The sequence below is a fragment of the Bubalus bubalis genome, chromosome 6 (assembly GCF_019923935.1).
Source record: "Bubalus bubalis isolate 160015118507 breed Murrah chromosome 6, NDDB_SH_1, whole genome shotgun sequence".
NCBI classification, from domain to species: Eukaryota; Metazoa; Chordata; class Mammalia; order Artiodactyla; family Bovidae; genus Bubalus; species Bubalus bubalis.
In genome coordinates, this window is record NC_059162.1 from 78,025,903 (window position 1) to 78,045,686 (window position 19,784).

General features: G+C 36.4%; 1 protein-coding gene across 20 annotated transcripts in view; it reads right to left on the bottom strand.

The window, feature by feature from the left end:
* Positions 1–19,784, bottom strand: part of MIER1 (MIER1 transcriptional regulator) — a 71,780-nt gene that overhangs the window by 24,856 nt on the left and 27,140 nt on the right. For all 20 annotated transcript variants that reach the window (XM_025288506.3, XM_025288508.3, XM_025288505.3 and 17 more), the window contains 4 exons: positions 13,875–14,030; positions 13,241–13,373; positions 11,521–11,585; positions 7,883–7,955 (listed from right to left, as the gene is read on the bottom strand). In XM_025288506.3, coding sequence (XP_025144291.3) covers positions 7,883–7,955; positions 11,521–11,585; positions 13,241–13,373; positions 13,875–14,030 — 427 coding nt within the window. The remainder of the gene's footprint in view (positions 1–7,882; positions 7,956–11,520; positions 11,586–13,240; positions 13,374–13,874; positions 14,031–19,784) is intronic.

Consider the following 19,784-nt stretch of genomic DNA (forward strand, 5'->3'; position numbering starts at 1 on the left):
CTAAGTGGGGAATAAAGCAATGAAAATAAAACTAACAAATACGTTGAGTGGAAAAGAGAGAAAGAAAAGAAAGAAAGAATAAATATGCAAGTTTACAAAGAAGTAGATAAAGAAGATTTATATACATTGAAGATTAACTGCAAGGGGAAAAGAACAGTAGGAAAAGCAAACAAAGGAATAAATATAGAAAAAACAGTATGTTTAAAAAATTAAAACTAAAAAAGAGAAAAGAAAAAAAAGGGGGTGGGGGACTCCACAGAACTGCAGAAGCCTAATGCAGAGGCAGAGGTTTATAACAACAATAAAAAATGTTTTTTTTTTAATGTGACTGAGGAAAAAATGTAACTGAAGGCAAAAAAAAAAAAAAGCTCAAAAGCTTAATTAGATTTCACAGTGCCAATAAAATCAACAACTATAACAGAGGAGGGGTGAGGAAGACAAAAAAATCCAAAAAGAATCTACAAAACAAGTCAAAACATAAGAATAACAAATGTTTTTCTTGAGTCACTGCTGTCAGAGTCCTTTCCCTCACTGGGAGTCACTGTCCACTCACCTCCCTAGGATGCCCTCTGACACTGTGCTGATCTCTGACCTGCTGTGGGGGCAGCTCAGACTCTTATCTGGTCCTACTCCTGTGTTTTCTTGCCTCCAATGTCCACAGCTAACAGGACTAGTGTGTTTTCTTTTGTGACAGCTCTCAATGACCTTTTATATATTCCACAGACACAGAGTCTGGCCAGTTGACTGTGTGGATTTAATCTGCAGCTTGTACAGTCGGTGGGAAGGTTTTGGGTCTTCTTCCTTAGTCACACTACCCCTGGGTTTCAACTGTGGTTTTATTTCCACCTCTGGATGTGGGTCGTCCACTGGGGTTTGCTCCTGGGGCTTCCCTGGAGGACTTGGGTTTGCCCCCGTGAGGGCCAGGTGTGGAGGTGGTGCAGCTGCTTGGGTGACAAGGGTTCTGGCAGCACCAGATACTGAGAGAAGATGGCAGCTAGAACAGCAGGAAATACAGTGGTCTAGAAGGGTATGGCAACCAGCACTAGCCAATATGCTCCAGTATTCTTGCCTGGAGAACCCCCGCTCCCTGACAGAGAAGCCTGGAAGGCCACAGTCTACAGGGTCGCAAAGAGTCAGACACTACCGAAGTGACCCTGCATGTATAGATGCAAGACTTTTTTGCCTGTGGCAGCTCTGCCCCAGTGAGAGTTGAGCATGAAGGTGACACAGCTGCTTGGCCTGTGGGTACCCTGGTGGCGCCAAGTTGTACAGGGACACTGACTGCTTCCACCACAAGCATTATGGCTTTATCAGAGTCTTTTTTCGAGCCTCTTGCAGCTGGCAATCAGAAGGCCTGTTTAGCCAGTCTTTCTCCGTAGCTCTGCCCATTCAGGCACTTAAGAGGGCTCTCTTGCCTGGGGTCCTTCTCTACTGTTCAGAGCGTCAGGCATATAGAGGGAGCCCTGGCTGGGGTCCTGCTCTATAGTTCAGTGCGTCAGGTGTTTGATGGGTCAGCCTCTCTACTGTTCAGCTGCCAATGGTGGTAGTGTGGGGAGAGAGATACTATGGTGATGGCTCCACCCCCTACACGTGACTCAGCAGTATCGCCTTGCTTCCATGGCTGCCCAGCTTTCCTCCACAGGCATTTCCCACCACAATCTCCTCCTTCACATCACCTAGATCTGCCTCTCCACAGTCAACAGCAGAACTTGCCCTGGGATTGCTCCACAATCCCTAAACTCCAGCTCCCAGCTGCTGCGTCTTCCAGGAGACCTGTGTCCCTGTCTGGGATATGTATGGCTACAGCAAGGACTGTCTGACTCTCATTCCATTTAGGCTGCCACAGATCAGCTGCTTCACTCTCAGCCTTAAATGTTTCTCCCCTGACTCAGACAATTGCCCCAGTGTGGGGATCAGACCTCTGCTTCAGTTCCTCTACCCGCTGAGGGCAGGTCCAGTCCTACTAACACTCCCATTTCTCCCCCTAGTTGCTTCATCCTACCAAGGTTTTGGCGGTTCTATATATTCTTTTCCTCTGGTCAGGTACTCCTGTCCTGAGTTCTGCATGCACTTCTATGTCTGAAGGTGTATTCCTGAATGTATCCATGGAGAGAGACGTCCTCCACGTCCACCTACTCCTCCACCATCTTGTTCTCCCCAGGATGAAGATTTTAAAAGTGCGCTGGATTTACTAATGAAGAGGTGAATCTTTAAAAAATGTTTTCTATGCAGAAATGGCCAAAGCCATACTGGAGAGGACTGAGGAGGAAACAGAAGGTGAAGAAGCAGAAACCTCTTTTGAAAAAAAGTCCCACTATGAGGGATGAAGACAGAGTAAGTAGCTAGAGAAGAAGAATAGCTGAAGAACTTTTTGGTTTTGTTTGTTGGTGTTTAAAGATAGGAGATGTGAGTGCATGCTAAGTCACTTCAATTGTGTCTGACTCTTTGTGATTCTATGGACTGTAGCCTGCCAGGCTCCTCTGTCCATGGATTCTCCCAGCAAGAATACTGGAGTGGGCTGCCATGCCCTCCTCCAGGGGATCTTCCCAACCCAGGGATGCAGACCCTGTCTTTCTGTGGCTCCTGCACTGCAGGCGGATTCTTACCCCTGAATCACCGGGGAAGCCCAAGATAGGAGATATAACCACTTAGACGACACTAGAAAGGAGCCAGCTAGAGCAAAGACTTTGAATTTAAGAGTCAAGGCATAGCTGACAGTGTCAAACTTCCTTGTTTGAGACATACCAGGTACTGTGTTAAGTGTTTTCTTATAAATTACCATATCCCTACCCACTCCCCTGTCACTACAAACACTTCAAAATATTATACCCTTGTTTCCCAAAAGAGTATAGATCAAAAGACAAGCTCTAGAAATTTTTCCTTAGTAAACTGCATTCCTTTTCTAACCCACTAGTATAATCCTACTAAAACTCTCTAAACTGTAAATACAATAAACTCCCATGATAAAGGGAATTTGGATATACTGCTATTGACTTCTGGGCTCTACTCAGCCTGTTTCCATACTACAGTCCATATATTCTTGGTTCGAAAGTGGGAGATGGACAGTGCCTTACAATGAAACCCTGGTTCAGGAAGAAGACAATGGAGGGTGGGTCCCTGAGTCCCCAGTGTTCTTCCAGATACTCCCATGTTGGGCCTATGAAACAAGCATACACTACCTCAGAGATACTTCTGGAGTCAATCTGGAAGTCCCAAGTCACAGGTTGCAAACACATCCTTATTTAAACTGGGTACACAGACGTGGCTCAGACGGTAAAGAAACTGCCTGAAATACAGAAGACCTACGTTCGATCCCTGGGTCAGGAAGATCCCTTGAAGAAAGTAATGGCTACCCATTTCAGTATTTTTGCCTGGAGAATTCCATGGACAAGAAGCCTGGCAGGCTATAGTCCATGGGATCACAGAGTTGGACATGACTGCAATTGAATGTGCATGCACCTCAGACAGGATAACCCTGAGAATATGATACTTAATGCTACACAATTACTATATATTAAAAACAACAATGATTCCTGGTCCAGGAAGATTCCATGTGCCACAGAGCAACTAAGTCTGTATGCCACAACTACTGAGCCTGTGTTCTAGAGCCCAGGAACCACAACTACTGAAGCCCATGTGCCCTGGAGTCCGTGCTCCACAACAAGAGAAGCCACCACAATGAGAAGGCTGTGTGCCCCAATGAAGAGTAGCCCCCACCTGCCGCAAGTACAGAAAAGCCCATGCAGCTACAAAGACCCAGCACAGCCAAAAATAAAAATATAAAATTGTTTAAAAAAAAAGGTTTTTTTAAATGACATAGTTGAGAACAGCTAGAATTCTCAGAGAATAAACCACACTGCCTTAATTGGTTCCAGAAGTAGATGGATTATTTGGCAGTTAAGTTTATATTCTAAATAAAATATGACTTTTGACTATGCTCTAAATAAAACAGGAAACACAACTGGTATTTATTAAATGTCTATTGAAGAATGACTAAATGCCAAGAGAAACGCAACTTCTATGATAAAACATAAGAAAATATGGAGGAATGATCTCTATAAATATGACATTAACCTCTATAAATATAACAGCAATAGAAAGAAGAAATACTCCATTATAAATAATTAGTATAACTTCATGAACATGCTGGATTTTGAAAGATTCCAATCACTGAAATGTAACAGAATCTTCTGAAACTACTTCATTCTAATGAATTACCAAATTTAAATATTAGAACTTTTAAAAAGCAATCATAAGTATATCTACTTTATATTATTGAAAAATAACTTACAAGTAGTTATAAATAAGTGAAAAAGAGTTCAGAAGGCAAGAGCTCATATAATGTATTAACACAGGTTAATTGGGGAAGTGCTTTTTATGGCATTTTTAAGTGTGTCAGATAGGCAAAATGAATTCAAAATAATTTAACAAAGTTCATTATGTGTGTGTTGGGGGTGAGAAGGGGAAAGACTAATGCAGAAAACTGCAAAACTACTATCACAAAATCATAAACTTTGACAATCTGGGAAATTCCTAGTGACTACAAATAAATGTGAATAAATAAATGAATTTATTAACCCTCCGGTTTCTGTGTCATCACATTTTAATGCTCAAGTAAAAATTCTACCTAATCAATATATTATGAGGATGAAATGCTAAAACATAATTAGCAAGATGTAATAATGTGGTTTACCACAGAAATTTCCACATCTTAAAAGGTCACACTGTGATTAATGACATGAATTTTAAGTTGTCTAGCTGAGCTTTTCCTACGTGTAGATTAATTTAACTTCCTGTCTCAACAGTATTATTATTATCAACTAAGGGTAATATATGTGTTCATTTTTCAGTAAGTGACTTAAGAATCAGTAATTTGTCTAATGTTCATTAGAAACAACAAGTCACACAGTCCTCTGCTAGTGCTGAGCAAGTTCACTCTAAAACTTACATCATGCAAGCATGAAAATTTGGGGATACCTTATTTCTTTGACTTTTTTCCCTAAGTAGCCCATCTAATTCTCAACTAATCTAGTAAAGAGTTCTCAGTTTTAGTATTACTGACACCTGTGGCCAGATAACTCTGAGTTTGAGGAAAGGGGTCCTGTGCATTTTAAGATGTTTACCAAGCATCTGAACTATTTAGAATTATCTCAAAGATACTGCATTTACTCAGTGTTTAGTACATGGGAGAAACAATCATGGTTTTCATATGCCCAGCCAACTTTTTTGCGAATTAAACCCTTTTCATACAGTCTGAGCAGGGTTGACACTGCACCCTGGAGCCCAAAGAAGAGATAAATGAGCCAGAGTACTCACTCAGCTCTTGGGTCACAGTAATTACTTCTGGCTGGGTAAGATTCAAGCTGAGTCAACAGAAGCTCTCTCCAGGACTTTTGCTGGAGCAAAGCGGGATGGGTAAGTTCTCATTTTTCCTGGTTCCTGACTAGGATCGTGAAAAGTCTAAGTCATGAGCTCCCAGGAGCCATCCTACCTTGTCTGACAATAAAGGAAAGAGGCAAAGGAGAGATCTAATATTATAAAAAGCCCTAAATCCAGTTTTATTTAAAGACAGATTAGCCAGAACTTCCTAGTAAAGCAATCAAGTAAATTCTTTTTGCTAAAGCTAACTGAACTCAGTTTAAACTTTGTCACCTGCAAGCAAAAGAGCATAAATGGATACTTTCTGAAAATCTGAATAATAAAACCTAAACATAAGAATAAGATTAGTTATTTAATGGATATTAATGTTATTTATCAAGCATTTTCTATGTGCCAAACACTGTGCCCCTAAGTGCCACACATAACAACATCACCTGTAACTCCTGAGAAAAAGCTCTATAAATACTTGCTATTTTAAAGATTTGCTATTTTACAGATGAGGAGAAAAAGAAGCAGTTATCTGTGCAAGGCCAAATGCCTAGATAGCCTCAAGTTCACTGACTCCATATAAGTTCTGTTAACACTATTCTGCAACCATCGAGTAACTCAAATGTTTACTAAGTGTCTATGTTTTAGATCACTCAAGGTATACTAAGGATACAAAGCTGAATAAACAAATGATTATAATATACTCTGTTAACTATAAATGATCATTTACATAAATTTAAGAGACAAGCTTTATCAATATCTCTTCAGGATACTCAGTAATAGGGTTTACTTAAGCAATGAAAAATTCTAATCAATCTGCCAAAGAACTTCTTACTGTGCAGATACCAAGATATCAAAATCAAAATCACCCAAACTAAATGCTCACCCTTTTGAATGTGCTCACCAAATCGATGAAAAATACTCTACAAAACTTTTTATGTAAGGAAAAAAGGCTCTAATCAGCACTATCCCTTTGACAGTTTTATTTCATAGTGTGGTTTACTGAATAGTTTAACAAGAGTTTGGTTCATGTGCACAGGTTAACCTAAATGCAAATGAGTTCTTGACATCATGACAAAGGTATGAATTTCTATTATAGAACTAAAAAACAGAGGAAAGGACCTGAACCACAGTGACTCCTCTAAGGCAGTAACTGTGTTAAATCTCATCTTATCCTCATACAATGTAACATGCTTAAATTCTCAGAGTAAGAAAGGGTCCTGAAAAAAAAAAGAAAGAAAGAAAGCAATTGCTTTCTAAAATTAGCTAAAATGGAAAAACATTAAACCAAAATTGGAAATTGTGATCACTATTCACTGTGATATCTAATAAGGCAAAAATGTTAAAAGACAAACATATTAAGAAATAATTAAAACTGCCTTTAACTGTAACGTTAATTTGCCACATACAAAAAAATCGAAGACCCAATGGATCATTCATTTTTGCACACAATTACAATGATTTACAAAAACTGTGCACAGAATTTCAGTATACAAAAAGGTCATTCCATATTGATAGCTTTAATATTCCTATATGTTTCAGAAATTAACTTGAAAGCTATTACTAGTGTGTTAAAACATTTCCGTTGTCACTACAATTTACTAGAGCCTGTGATATTCCTATAATGACTTCTGATCTGGGGCTCTGCCCTGAAAGCAGACGCTTAGAATATAAAATAGGTTTTCAGTTAAAAAGAAAACAAACAAGAAGACTTTTATAACTCCCAGAGGCTCTGCATATGTAAGCTGAAATGTGGAAAAGAAAACTGAAATAAAAGAAATGAAGAAAGATTTCTAACACTGAGGGATGTCACACTGCCCATGAACTCATTACACACACACTCTCTCTCTCTCTCTCTCTCTCTCTCTCTCTCTCTGGAACTTTCCCAAAGTGGATAATTTGAAATAGACTTAAAAAAAAAAAAATCCTCAAGTATTCTGTTTTCAGAAGTTCAAGTATTTAATCTTTATGACTTACCTTAGCACTATTACACAAAAAAATGAACAAAAGATCATGCAAAATTTAAGTACACAAGTTTGTCTTTCCAAATTAAATAACACAAACAGCAAAACACTCAATATTAATAATATTAAAAATTTCAGGAGCAAATAAGCTTTTTATATCAGTTGTTTACACTTAAGTTTTTTAAAAAATCTGTCAATGGCTTCCACCGAAACAAAATAACCTACAAAATAACCTTTTAAAATATAAATTATAAAGGTTATAAAAGGGTATACTCAAGAGTATTTAAAATATAAAAAAAGATTAAAAGGATGTCTTAAGTAATCTAATAATACAATACCAAAGAAGCATTCACTTTTCTTTTTTGGCTAGACTTCTATGAACAAAAGTGAAGAAAGAGAAAATATTCCTTACAGATATGGTGTAGGGGTCTTCTTTTATAAATCACAGGGTAACAAATGAACTGTCATGTTCTTATCCCATTATAAAAAGTTCATCAATTCCTGCTTTTTAAAAGCATGTATTCAGCTATCTAAATATATGAATGACTCACCTTTTTCATTTTCTTTGTATCTACAAATGCCAACTGGAATCTCTGCTTGAAACATGGAGCCCACCATAATCTCCTATTTTAAAAAATATAAAATGTTAATAAGATGGAGTAACAGATTTTATGTCCACTTTCTAGATTTACCATCTTCCTGGGTTAACTGTTCCTGGTTTCTGTCATAAAATAGTTACAACCAATTAACTACCTCAGAGGAGTATTGTGAGGATGAATGAGTTAATAATAGATAAGAGCTTGGATATGATTGGATGAAAGTATCAGTAATAATGATGAGGTGAAATGCAATATAGACAATGGATATGAACTTTAAAATATGGAGAAAAAGAAATAAAAATGAATTCTTATAATTCAACTGATAAGATAACTCTAAAAAGCAGAAAGTCAAATTAAGGTATTTTCAGAGTACCCACTCTAAGCTATGGTCTCTCAATCAGCTTCCCTGGGAAACTGAGAAATGCAAATACTCAGGTCTTACCCCAGACCAACCGAACCAGAAACTAAGAGGATGGGACTCAGCAATTAAGTATTTTAACAAGCTATCCATATAATTCTGACACATAATCAAGTCTGAGAACCAGAGCTTTAAGGTAAAGGAAATAACAAAAACAGTTTGAATAAAGCCCAGTAGAGGCCAAATAAATAAAACTTCAAACCAAATGGACAGGTAATCAGTGCCTAACTTTCATTAAAACAATGTAAGATGAAATCATAACTTCTCCCAAACATAATTCAATCTTATTTTAGGAAATCTAATAATCAATCTATATAGTCAAAACACAAGTTAGGGGAAACTGGCTGTTCAGAATGACAATTAGAGGTCACCACTGATGAGATTTTACTAACATAAAACATAGGGACCAAGATTAATTACATGGGCCCTCTTCTGTCTGTGGCTAAATGTTAACACAGTTACTGTATTTTCAGAATAAAGACTTACGTAGGAAAGGTATGAAATCATGGTCTAGTAAGTTTAAATAACTCCTGGGATTTGAAGAGTTCCTCTCTCCTATTACTGTTTCCCACTGATGCTAGAGCTTCATTTTATCTAGTGTAACTTCAAAGACATGTCTATGTAATAAATTTATTGCTGCACCTGTACAGGAAAACCAGTTAATTTTTCTAAAAATACCACACACACATTTTCTCTACTCATACATAGGAATTTTCCTTTTATCTTTCACTATAAAAAAGGATACCCTATTGTCACTTCTTGTGTCCCTTTTAAGTTAACTCATCTCCACCTATAGGGAATAGTCAAGTTATCAACCCTGGCTAGGGTGCTTCTAAAAATATTCAATGTCTGGATCTATCCTAGACCAAATAAACTAGAATCTCTGGATGAAGGCCATGGTGATCAGCATTAAAATTTCTTTAAGTGATTTTAACATGAAGCCAGGGTTGATAATTTCTAGCTTAGTATAAAGAAAAGATGCCTCTCCTTTTTCCTATTGCGTTCAGAAACTTTTCACCTTAAATTTGTTCTATAGGGAAATGAAGGAAAACAGTATTTAGGAGCATTATGTACCAAGTATCTATGCAAAATTTTTATTTAATCCTCACCAACTTTGACAAGGCTGAATTTGCTGTCCCTATAACTGTATGTAAGGAGATGAAACTCAAGAAAATGAGTTTCCTTAGGATCACACTATTAGTAAATTCTGGGCTATAACTTGAACTCAGGTTTGGTTTCAAAGCTGTTTCCTCTACCTCGGGTTTCAATAAAAATTTAATTTTGTCTTACAAGATTAATCTCTGAATCCTGACAGCTTTTTACAAATCGGACTAAAATAAGACAATATGGATTTACTTTATTATATAAATCTGGATTTGCTTTATTACATAATTTTCCTGAGGACGGGACTAATACTTCCTAGTAATGAGGGCTTTATCTCCCCCATGTTCTCCCTCCTTTGAGTTTGTACTGCTTCATTTAGAAAAAGAAAAAATTCAAGGCTCAATCAAATACTCTATGGGGACACTCCAAATACAAAATCAATTTATACTGGAGAAAAAACAAACTTGGATATGTGGTAGAAAATAACAGTTTAAGTTGATTACCAAAGTTTCCAGCTTTTCTAATTTTAATTTCTGCATGATGTGGTAATAAGAAATGACTGAAGAACACTTGCTCAAACAAGTCACACAAATAGTAACTTCTGTGATCCTTTTTTTCTGTCTTCAGTCCCATCATTCATTCATTAATCATTCAAGTTATTAATAATTAATACATGCACTGTGATAATTTTTCCTTACCACTTTAACCCACACTGATGTCTCTCTTTTCTAAACATCTCTTTGTGATAGTTTAATCGTTAAGTTGTGTCCAACTCTTGTGACCCCCATGGATTGTAGTCTGCCAGGCTCCTCTGTTCAGGGGATTCTTCAGGCAAAAATACTGGAGTGGGTTGTCATTTCCTTCTCCAGGAGATTTTCCCTAACCCAGGAATCAAACCCAGGTCTCCTGTATTGCAGACAGATTCTTTACTGATTGAGCTACAAGGGAAGCCAACATCTCTTTGGAAACCCATAAATATATCAATTCTGGCTGAAGCCCATAATCCTTGGGTAGTACAGTCCAAGGTCTTTTAATACTTCATTCTTCCCAGCTGCAACTACAAAATATACAGATTTTTCCTTATTTTAATCCACAAAGGGGGTTATCTCTTAAGTGTGCCCCTGGCATCCAGACCAGACAACTTTAAAGAAACTAACAAACAAAACACAGGGAAGGATCAAAAGTAATGACTAATTAAGTAAACAATCATGACTTAAAAAGGGCAGAAAGGCCACTCGATTTGGTATTTTGGGCAATTCTGCTTCCACATAAATGACTGTTTATGCACTAAATTCAGAATCAGACCTAGGGAAAAGAACACCAAGGGGGAAAAAAAAAGCAAAACCCTCAACAGAGATTCTAAGAGATAAATCAGGTATCTATCCCAACAAGTATGACATCACCTCGTATAGATGATTTGCCCTAATCAATTCTACATAATAATGTGATACATCTTCCTAATAAGTCAACTGTTTGGCAGCAGATTAAAATTCTTTAGTTTAACCATGAGATTAATTATACACTATTATACAATTTTATTTTTAAAGACCATGTCATTATCTTTAAACTCATTTTAGAAATTAATTATGGATAGTTATACCAAAGTCCAAATCTATCTCTTCACACAATATACTTTGAGCTGCGAGTATCAACATTAATATGGGATAGAAAAACCTGTAATCTAACTCATTAAAGAAAATTTACTTAACAAATACCATAGCCTCCGCAATTGTTTTCTCAAGTAGATACATATATAAAAAAGAAAAAAATCACATGTGATACTTTTTACAGTGTAGCTAACAAAAGTCTAATTCCTAACTAGTTTAGAAATTTGGATTTGTAATTTTGCTTTGAGTACCAACTTGTTCAACAAAGTCTGATTTTTCTATATCATTATTTTATTTATAAGAAAATTTATGTTCTTTCTCACCTGGATGTATTAAGGGAAAGTCTGAACATATGTCACAAGAAGACTTACTTCAACTTTATCAAACTTTTGGTAAAAGAAGATATTTGGCTCTTTAAATATTAATTTATCTAAGTTTTGGGAAAATATGGCTCTAACTACCTTTTTCCAGTCTTCTGATGGTATATAATCTTCATCTTCTTCAGATTCTTCTTCTATTTCACTATCTAGAATAAGTAAGACAATAGTACTATAAAATGATTGCTTAGCCTGTCCATTCTTACATCTACCATTAAATACTTAAATATGCCAAAAGGTATTTGCAGAGGTAGGTCAAGATATTTTTAGTCAAATATTACCCTGTCAGTTAAAACAACAACAAAACTCATAGACCTTCCAGGACAATCTTCTTAGATAACTATATTTTCATGAAATAATACTCTACAAAAAACTTTAGGGAAAAAATTGATTCAGAGTCAAGACAATCTGTTTCTAAACCTAATTCTGCTTCCAACAGCCTGGTGAGAGAATAAACTATATGATCTCAGTTTCTTCCCTTTTTAAATGAGAGCTGGGACAACATAATAGTTTCTGACAAGTGCTCCTTAAAACACTTGAGAATGCTGTAACATCACTTTGGGGGAATGCAGGAAGAGAGCGCATGTATGTCTCCCCAACTTCAGTTTTATTCAGAGCAGGCAAATTGCTATTTGCTTACATATTGGACTAAGAATGCCTTTACATAAAGGAGCGGGAAATCTGAAAACCATTAGATTGTCAGCATCTTCTCAACTCTACAATGGCACACAAAATTCAAAATGGTAACATCACATACAGAAATTAATTCTTTCTATGGAAAAGCTAAGATGGGCACTGTATGTATAGTTCCCATGCACACTGAAATAACATTTGAACTATGATATATTATTTCAAGATGCAGTCACTTAGTATCTCACTTTTAAGCAAATTTTGGCAATGGACCTGATCCTGGTTTAACTAGGGGAAAAATACATTTCCTCCAAATAATTAAATGTAATTAATCTCTCTGGGCAGTGATAATACTTTTCAGTTGGACTGTATCTCTAAAAAGAAAAATTCACAATAAAATTATCACCAGCAGCCCTACACTGACCTCTAAACAAAAATGTGTAACAGAAGTCATTCACACAAAGCAGTAACCACGTTTAATTAATTTTTACTTTACCACATTTCAGGAGAGGTTACTGTATTGTATTCAAGTATTTTTCTTTTTTAAATACAGAAATTTAAACTACATATTTAAACTAATAACACTAATGGTTAACTTTTTCTTATCTTATTTCTAGGGTAAGGATTCCTGCTTAGAATGAAAACATTATGGAGTAGTTACACATGCAAATATTCAAGATACATACGTTAAATGTTGTACTGACTACTGGTCAATGACTTTGAGGAGGTAGAAACATCAGCACAGTTCTTTCTCTGTATAATATTCCTATCTCAAGGGCCAACAATTTCTTTAGACTTGGGAACCATTGGTTAGAGAAAGCAATGCTTATGAATATATCTAGACTGAGAGGCAAAGAAAGTAGAAAATGGAAAACTGAGGAAAAGACTAGGAAAAATAAAAAAGATGACCATGAAACAACAAATTTAAAGAACAGTCAAGAGTGGAAAAAAAGGAATACATTCAAAATCAGGTATCATAGTGACACATAATAATTACAGTAGCATATTCATGGACAACATGGCACCAGTACAGCTAAACTAATAATCTAGAACAAAATCCCATTTACTGATGAGCGAGATTTCCAAATCAATGAATTCAGAGTATTGGGGAAAAAAAACACTAAAATATTAAACAGCAAAAATCATATAAAAAACAGTAACTAATAATACTTACTTGTATCAAAATATTTACATCGACGTGGACGGATTATTTCCTGGGCATCTTGAGAAGCAACAGATTGAGATGGATCATCATTGGAAGACTGAGTTTCATCCTCTTGACCTGAGGAATCTTTTATATTCTCTTCCTGTGGAATAATACATTAAATCTCTTTAAGAAAAAGTGTTGCAGATGAAAGGTCATAGTATTCCAGATAAAACTAGAAGACTACATGAATATACCATGGTTACACAAGATGCTAACATTAGAGGAAGTCGAGTAGAGTTCAGAGAGATGCACTGAATTATCCTTGAACCTCTTATGCAAACCTAAAGTTATTTCAAAACAAAATAAAAATGAGTACAATTAGCCATTATTACTTTAAAAAACAGCATTATAAAAGTTTGTACAAATTTATTTAGAACAGGCGTTAAAAAAAACAGGAATGACAGAGCAAACTATTGCCTCTCTGGAGTAGATTATAGGGAACTTCCAGTTTGCATTACACATGTCTATATCTTAAGTTTTAATATTTAAATATATTGCCTTTAAAGTTAGAGTGAAAAGAAATGACAAAAACAAGCAATCAAAATCAATGTATCAATAAAATTTTAACTACAGGAAGATAAAAATATATGTATAACCTTACTTTATTTTCCCCACTACATCCACTGTTATCATCATTATCAGCATCTTCATCATCTTCCTCCTCTTCCTCCTCCTCCTCCTCATCTTCTTCAGGTAGCCGAATAGCACTATCATAACCATAAAGGCTGAGAAGTTCATGAATCGGCATGTCGCCTTCCTAAATAGACCAAACAAAAGTTAAATTTTTAACAGATGACATTTCATATTCCTATCATTCACAAATCTTAATACAGAAGAATATTCTTAGAACTGTTATCAAGAATTTGTAAATCATAAAAAGTAAAACAATATAATTCTGAAACCAGAAAAACCCTAATCTTTATTATTCTTTTCTGCTTCAATTCAGTGACTGTACACCAACAGTCTGTTCACATTTACTAAGAGCCACAGAGAATTTGGGAGTGGGGAAACAGAATAATTAGAAATTAGACTGTAAACAAAGTTAACAAACCAAGAAAGGGGAATGAAATTTAGAGCCCAGCCCAAACACATCAAAAACAGCAATAACATACATGAATGATACTAGGTTACATCAGCCATATATTCTTCTCTAGGGTTATGTAAAATCATTTCATGTAATCTTTACTGTACATCTTACTAAACTGTTGTGTTATCTCCATTTCAGAGATGAGGAAACTGAGGCTAGCAGATTAAGCAATTTCTCCAAAACCCACACAAGTTACAAGTAGTGAAAACAGATTTTGAGTCTAATTACAAAAGCCCATACTCTTAACAGTATACCAGGCTGTTTCAGCCAGGGACCTGAACCTCCCCCAACCACAAAAAGCACACTCTCCTGAGGGTGAAATGAACAAATATCCACATGTTATGAAATGAAATGAGATTTTTGCAGAAGGTACTCACTCTAATCAGTAGTCAAGTGTTACAGAGTATCAGGGAAACATGACAAAATTATAAAAATAAAATTTAACCCAAATAGTGTGAACCTATAACATACACATACACACTCTGAAGAAAAACTTAACTGAGTCAGTTTAGAACCTAGAAAAAGGATAATCATGAAATAAGACTTTGTATTTCTCCAGTAATATCACAGTCTTATTCATGGACAGAAACAAGTCTAGCCTGTGTGTGAAATACCTTATTATAGTGAGGATGAATATATCAGACTGGAGGATATAACCTGATACTAAATAATTAGATCATACAGTTAACTCCCATCACTCAGAATTTGTGTGTAAAAAGCAAATAACGATAATTTGGAAAAAAATTTCCTTATAGAAAGAAATAGGAAGAAAATGCTGTTTAACACTTCTATTAATATTTCATATTGTAAATGGATACTCTAGTTATAAATCAGTTTGTGAATCTGTTTCTGAAAGAAATCAATGACCAGCTGGTATACTTAATTGACTTTATTATGACTTTCAAAGTACAATAAGAGATAATGCTTGAAGTGTTCAAGGATCTAGTCCTTCCAGATACCTGGTCCAGTATAAGCATTTGGTACAAAGAAACAGAAATTTAGGAATTAGGAGTCAGGATTTAAGAAAAAAGAACTTCAAAATCAGGAAAGAAATAAGAATATGATGTAGAAAAGATGGGTTAAATAAACAATCATGACATATAGCTGCCATCACATCTATATGCCAGGCATTTGTGATAAATGCTTTGATTAACTACCTTATTCTCGTTTCTTAACAAAAACAAAGTGAGAATATTATACTATCTTATTTGATCTTTAAAAGTACTGGATGAGAGTGGTACCTTTATATGTAAATAAGAAAACCAAGCAGAGAGAAACATGATGTAAGGACAGAGACTTTATTGTAATATCCAGAACTCTTAATCTCAGCTCATATTTTCCATAAACTCATTCTGCATCGCAAATTAGAAGCAGGTTTAGCAACTGAAGTCACTTCTATGAGCAAGACGCCACTGAGGTCACTATTATGAAAAGGGCCAAACCAAGAAAAACACTTTAGTGTAGGCTTGCAATTAACATTCACATGGACCTTGAGAATTTACCAACAGCTTGTTTCATAATATTTATTTCGTCTTTAATATTATCTTAATATGCTACTGTTACCTCTAATTTTTACAACTATGTTTAACTGATACTTTAAGAGATCACCAAAAGAGGTACGGTTACCAATAAAACATGAGTTTAAGCAAACTCGGGGAGATAGTGAAGGACAGGGAAGTCTGGCCTGCTGCAGTTCAAGGGGTTGCAAAGAGTTGGACCCGGCTAGCAGCTGAACAACAGGCTCTCTACCTTTGATCTGTCTTATTCAAGGGCAACAGAATCACCTTGAGGGATTATTTAAACTTACAACTGAACTCCACCTCAAAGATTAGCAGGGCTGAGGTGGGGCGTGAGTTTCTGCATTTTTTAAAGTACCAGGTGATATTGATGTTGTTAGTATTGAGACCATCTGGAGAACCACTCTGATCAGTTTTAGGATAAGATAACTGCAAACCAGCCTTTTCAGTGGAACGTAATAAATTGTGATCATTATCCTTAATAAAGCTTGTCACTAACAGCTGATATCTAGCTCAGTTATATGTCAAAAAGATAAGTAATGTACCAACTGCATGGAAAGAATTTTTCTTTTTTTTTTTAACCACTATTTGGAAAGTGGAATATCTGACTTCCACGGTTAAGTCCAAGATTTTTCTCTCTTGGATACACATATGAGAAGTGTGACTTGCTTTATAAAAATTCATTTCTCAAAAAAAAGTTGGCAACACCCCCAATATTGACTAAGAAGAGAACAGGGTAGAGTCAGAAGTGACTGATCAGTGTATTTGAAAGAAAAGTGCTTGAATTAGAGAAAGAGTAACAGAACTGACAGAGAAAAGTCAAGACAAGTCAAAGAAACAACTGAACAACTACAGAAACAAAAAATGAATACGCAGGTTATCCTGATTTGCAGTAACTAAAAAAAAAAGAAAGGGCTGGCTAGTTTTTTTAACCTATTTTCTCTAGTTTTACTTAGTTTCTAAAGACATCTATTAGAGTCTACTTTTGATTCATTTAAGAGTAGCTACTGAACAGTGACTGACTCTATAAAAGGGCTTTGGGAAAACTATGCACACAACATATTATTCAAGATGAACCTAGGCAGGGAGAAATTTAGTTTGCTAAGCTGCAACCCACTGCTATCATTTATGTGAGTATAATCAGAATCTGAACTAAATTAGTGATTGTGGTAAAGAAAAAACAAGGGATCCCAAAGAAGAAATCAACAGATTTAACCATGGGTTAAGAGTGATCAAGAGGTCCTTGTGACCCTGAATCTCTAGTTCCAGATATTCCTTAGACCTAGATATATATTCATATGACATCTAAAAAATATTAAAAGCAATAAACATCTAAAAAAGTTTTGACAAACTTCTAAAAAGTTTACTTTCGGTCAAAGTTGGTTTTATCACTTGTCAACAAAATACCCCTGCCTAGTCCATCAAGTGGAGGAGGCAATAGCACCCTACTCCAGTACTCTTGCCTGGAAAATCCCATGGACAGAGGAGCCTGGTAGGCTGCAGTCCATGGGGTCACTGAGAGTCGGACACGACTGAGCGACTTCACTTTCCCTTTTCACTTTCATGCATTAGAGAAGGAAATGGCAACCCACTTCAGTGTTCTTGCCTGGAGAATCCCAGGGACGGGGGAGCCTGGTGGGCTGCCGTCTATGGGGTCGCACAGGGTCGGACATGACTGAAGCAACTTAGCAGCAGCAGTCCATCAAGAAAATTCTTGCTTAATACTGAAAACAAAAGAATATGTAGTGGTATTATGCTCTTCTTAGGAATTAACTTTTAATTTCTGTTGCCCAATATCAAGTTATTACGAGTAAGCAGCAAGTTAGAAACAACAAATTAGTAAGCAACAACCATGATCCACATAGTATTAAAAAGTATCTTACCTGATCTAAGGTATAAAGGGAAGTCCTAACAGTAAACACAAATACAATAAAACCCCAAATCAATTTTGCTGAGGAATCTCCAGTTTCAAATTCAAGTACCATTTCTTGTTGTCTGTCATCCAGTCCTTTCTTTCTACATTCATTTTTCCAGAAATGTTCTTTCCTCCATTCCAAGCATGTATTCTGACTGAAAGCTTACCTCCTGGACTCACAGCATCTAACTCAATTGGAATCACTGCATTCCCTGACCATTCATTTGAAAAGGGCACATGACCCAAGCTTGAACATAATTTGTTTCCAGATTTTTACCAATAGCAGCTAAAGAATATAGGCTGTATCCCAAGCAATAAATCTTGGAGCCTGAAAACTTACAACATATGACGAAAATTGGACTCAAAAAGGACACCACCATGTAAAAAAGTGTTCTGGTGGCACAGGAGTCTCTGAAGTCTAGACCTCCCCCTGCCCTTAATGAAATTACATGAGCCTTACAACTAAATCTTCATTTCGCCTAAGCTTGCTCAAAATGGATTTCTGTTTTTTGCGCCCCAAATATTTGAAATAAAAAGTAATGCTACCCTGATGACCATTATATCTACTACTGCGGGCAGGAATCCCTCAGAAGAAATGGAGTGGCCATCATGGGCAACAAAAGAGTCCAAAATGCAGTACTTGGATGCAATCTCAAAAACGACAGAATGATCTCTGTTCGTTTCCAAGGCAAACCATTCAATATCACAGTAATCCAAGTCTATGCCCCAACCAGTAACGCTGAAGAAGCTGAAGTTGAATGGTTCTATGAAGACCTACAAGACCTTTTAGAACTAACAGCCCAAAAAGATGTCCTTTTCCTTATAGGGGACTGGAATGCAAAAGTAGGAAGTCAAGAAACACCTGGAGTAACAGGCAAATTTGGCCTTGGAATACTGAATGAAGCAGGGCAAAGACTAATAGAGTTTTGCCAAGAAAATGCACTGGTCATAACAAACACCCTCTTCCAACAACACAAGAGAAGACTCTATACATGGACATCACCAGATGGTCAACACCGAAATCAGACTGAATATATTCTTTGCAGCCAAAGATGGAGAAGCTCTATACAGTCAGCAAAAACAAGACCAGGAGCTGACTGTGGCACAGACCATGAACTCCTTATTGCCAAATTCAGACTCAAATTGAAGAAAGTAGGGAAAACCACTAGACCATTCAGGTATGACCTAAATCAAATCCCTTATGATTATACAGTGGAAGTGAGAAATAGATTTAAGGGCCTAGATCTGATAGATAGAGTGCCTGATGAACTATGGAATGAGGTTCGTGACATTGTACAGCAGACAGGGATCAAGACCATTCCCATAGAAAAGAAATGCAAAAAAGCAAGATGGCTGTCTGGGGAGGCCTTACAAATAGCTGTGAAAAGAAGAGAAGCGAAAAGCAAAGGAGAAAAGGAAAGATATACCCATTTGAATGCAGAGTTCCAAAGAATAGCAAGAAGAGATAAGAAAGCCTTCTTCAGCGATCAATGCAAAGAAATAGAGGAAAACAACAGAATGGGAAAGACTAGGGATCTCTTCAAGAAAATCAGAGATACCAAAGGAACATTTCATGCAAAGATGAGCTCGATAAAGGACAGAAATGGTATGGACCTAACAGAAGCAGAAGATATTAAGAAGAGATGGCAAGAATACACAGAGAACCGTACAAAAAAGATATTCACGACCCAGATAATCACAATGGTGTGATCACTGACCTAGAGCCAGACATCTTGGAATGTGAAGTCAAGTGGGCCTTAGAAAGCATCACTACGAACAAAGCTAGTGGAGGTGATGGAATTCCAGTTGAGCTATTCCAAATCCTGAAAGATGATGCTGTGAAAGTGCTACACTCAATATGCCAGCAAATTTGGAAAACTCAGCAGTGGCCACAAGACTGGAAAAGGTCAGTTTTCATTCCAATCCCAAAGACAGACAATGCCAAAGAATGCTCAAACTACTGCACAATTGCACTCATCTCACACCCTAGTA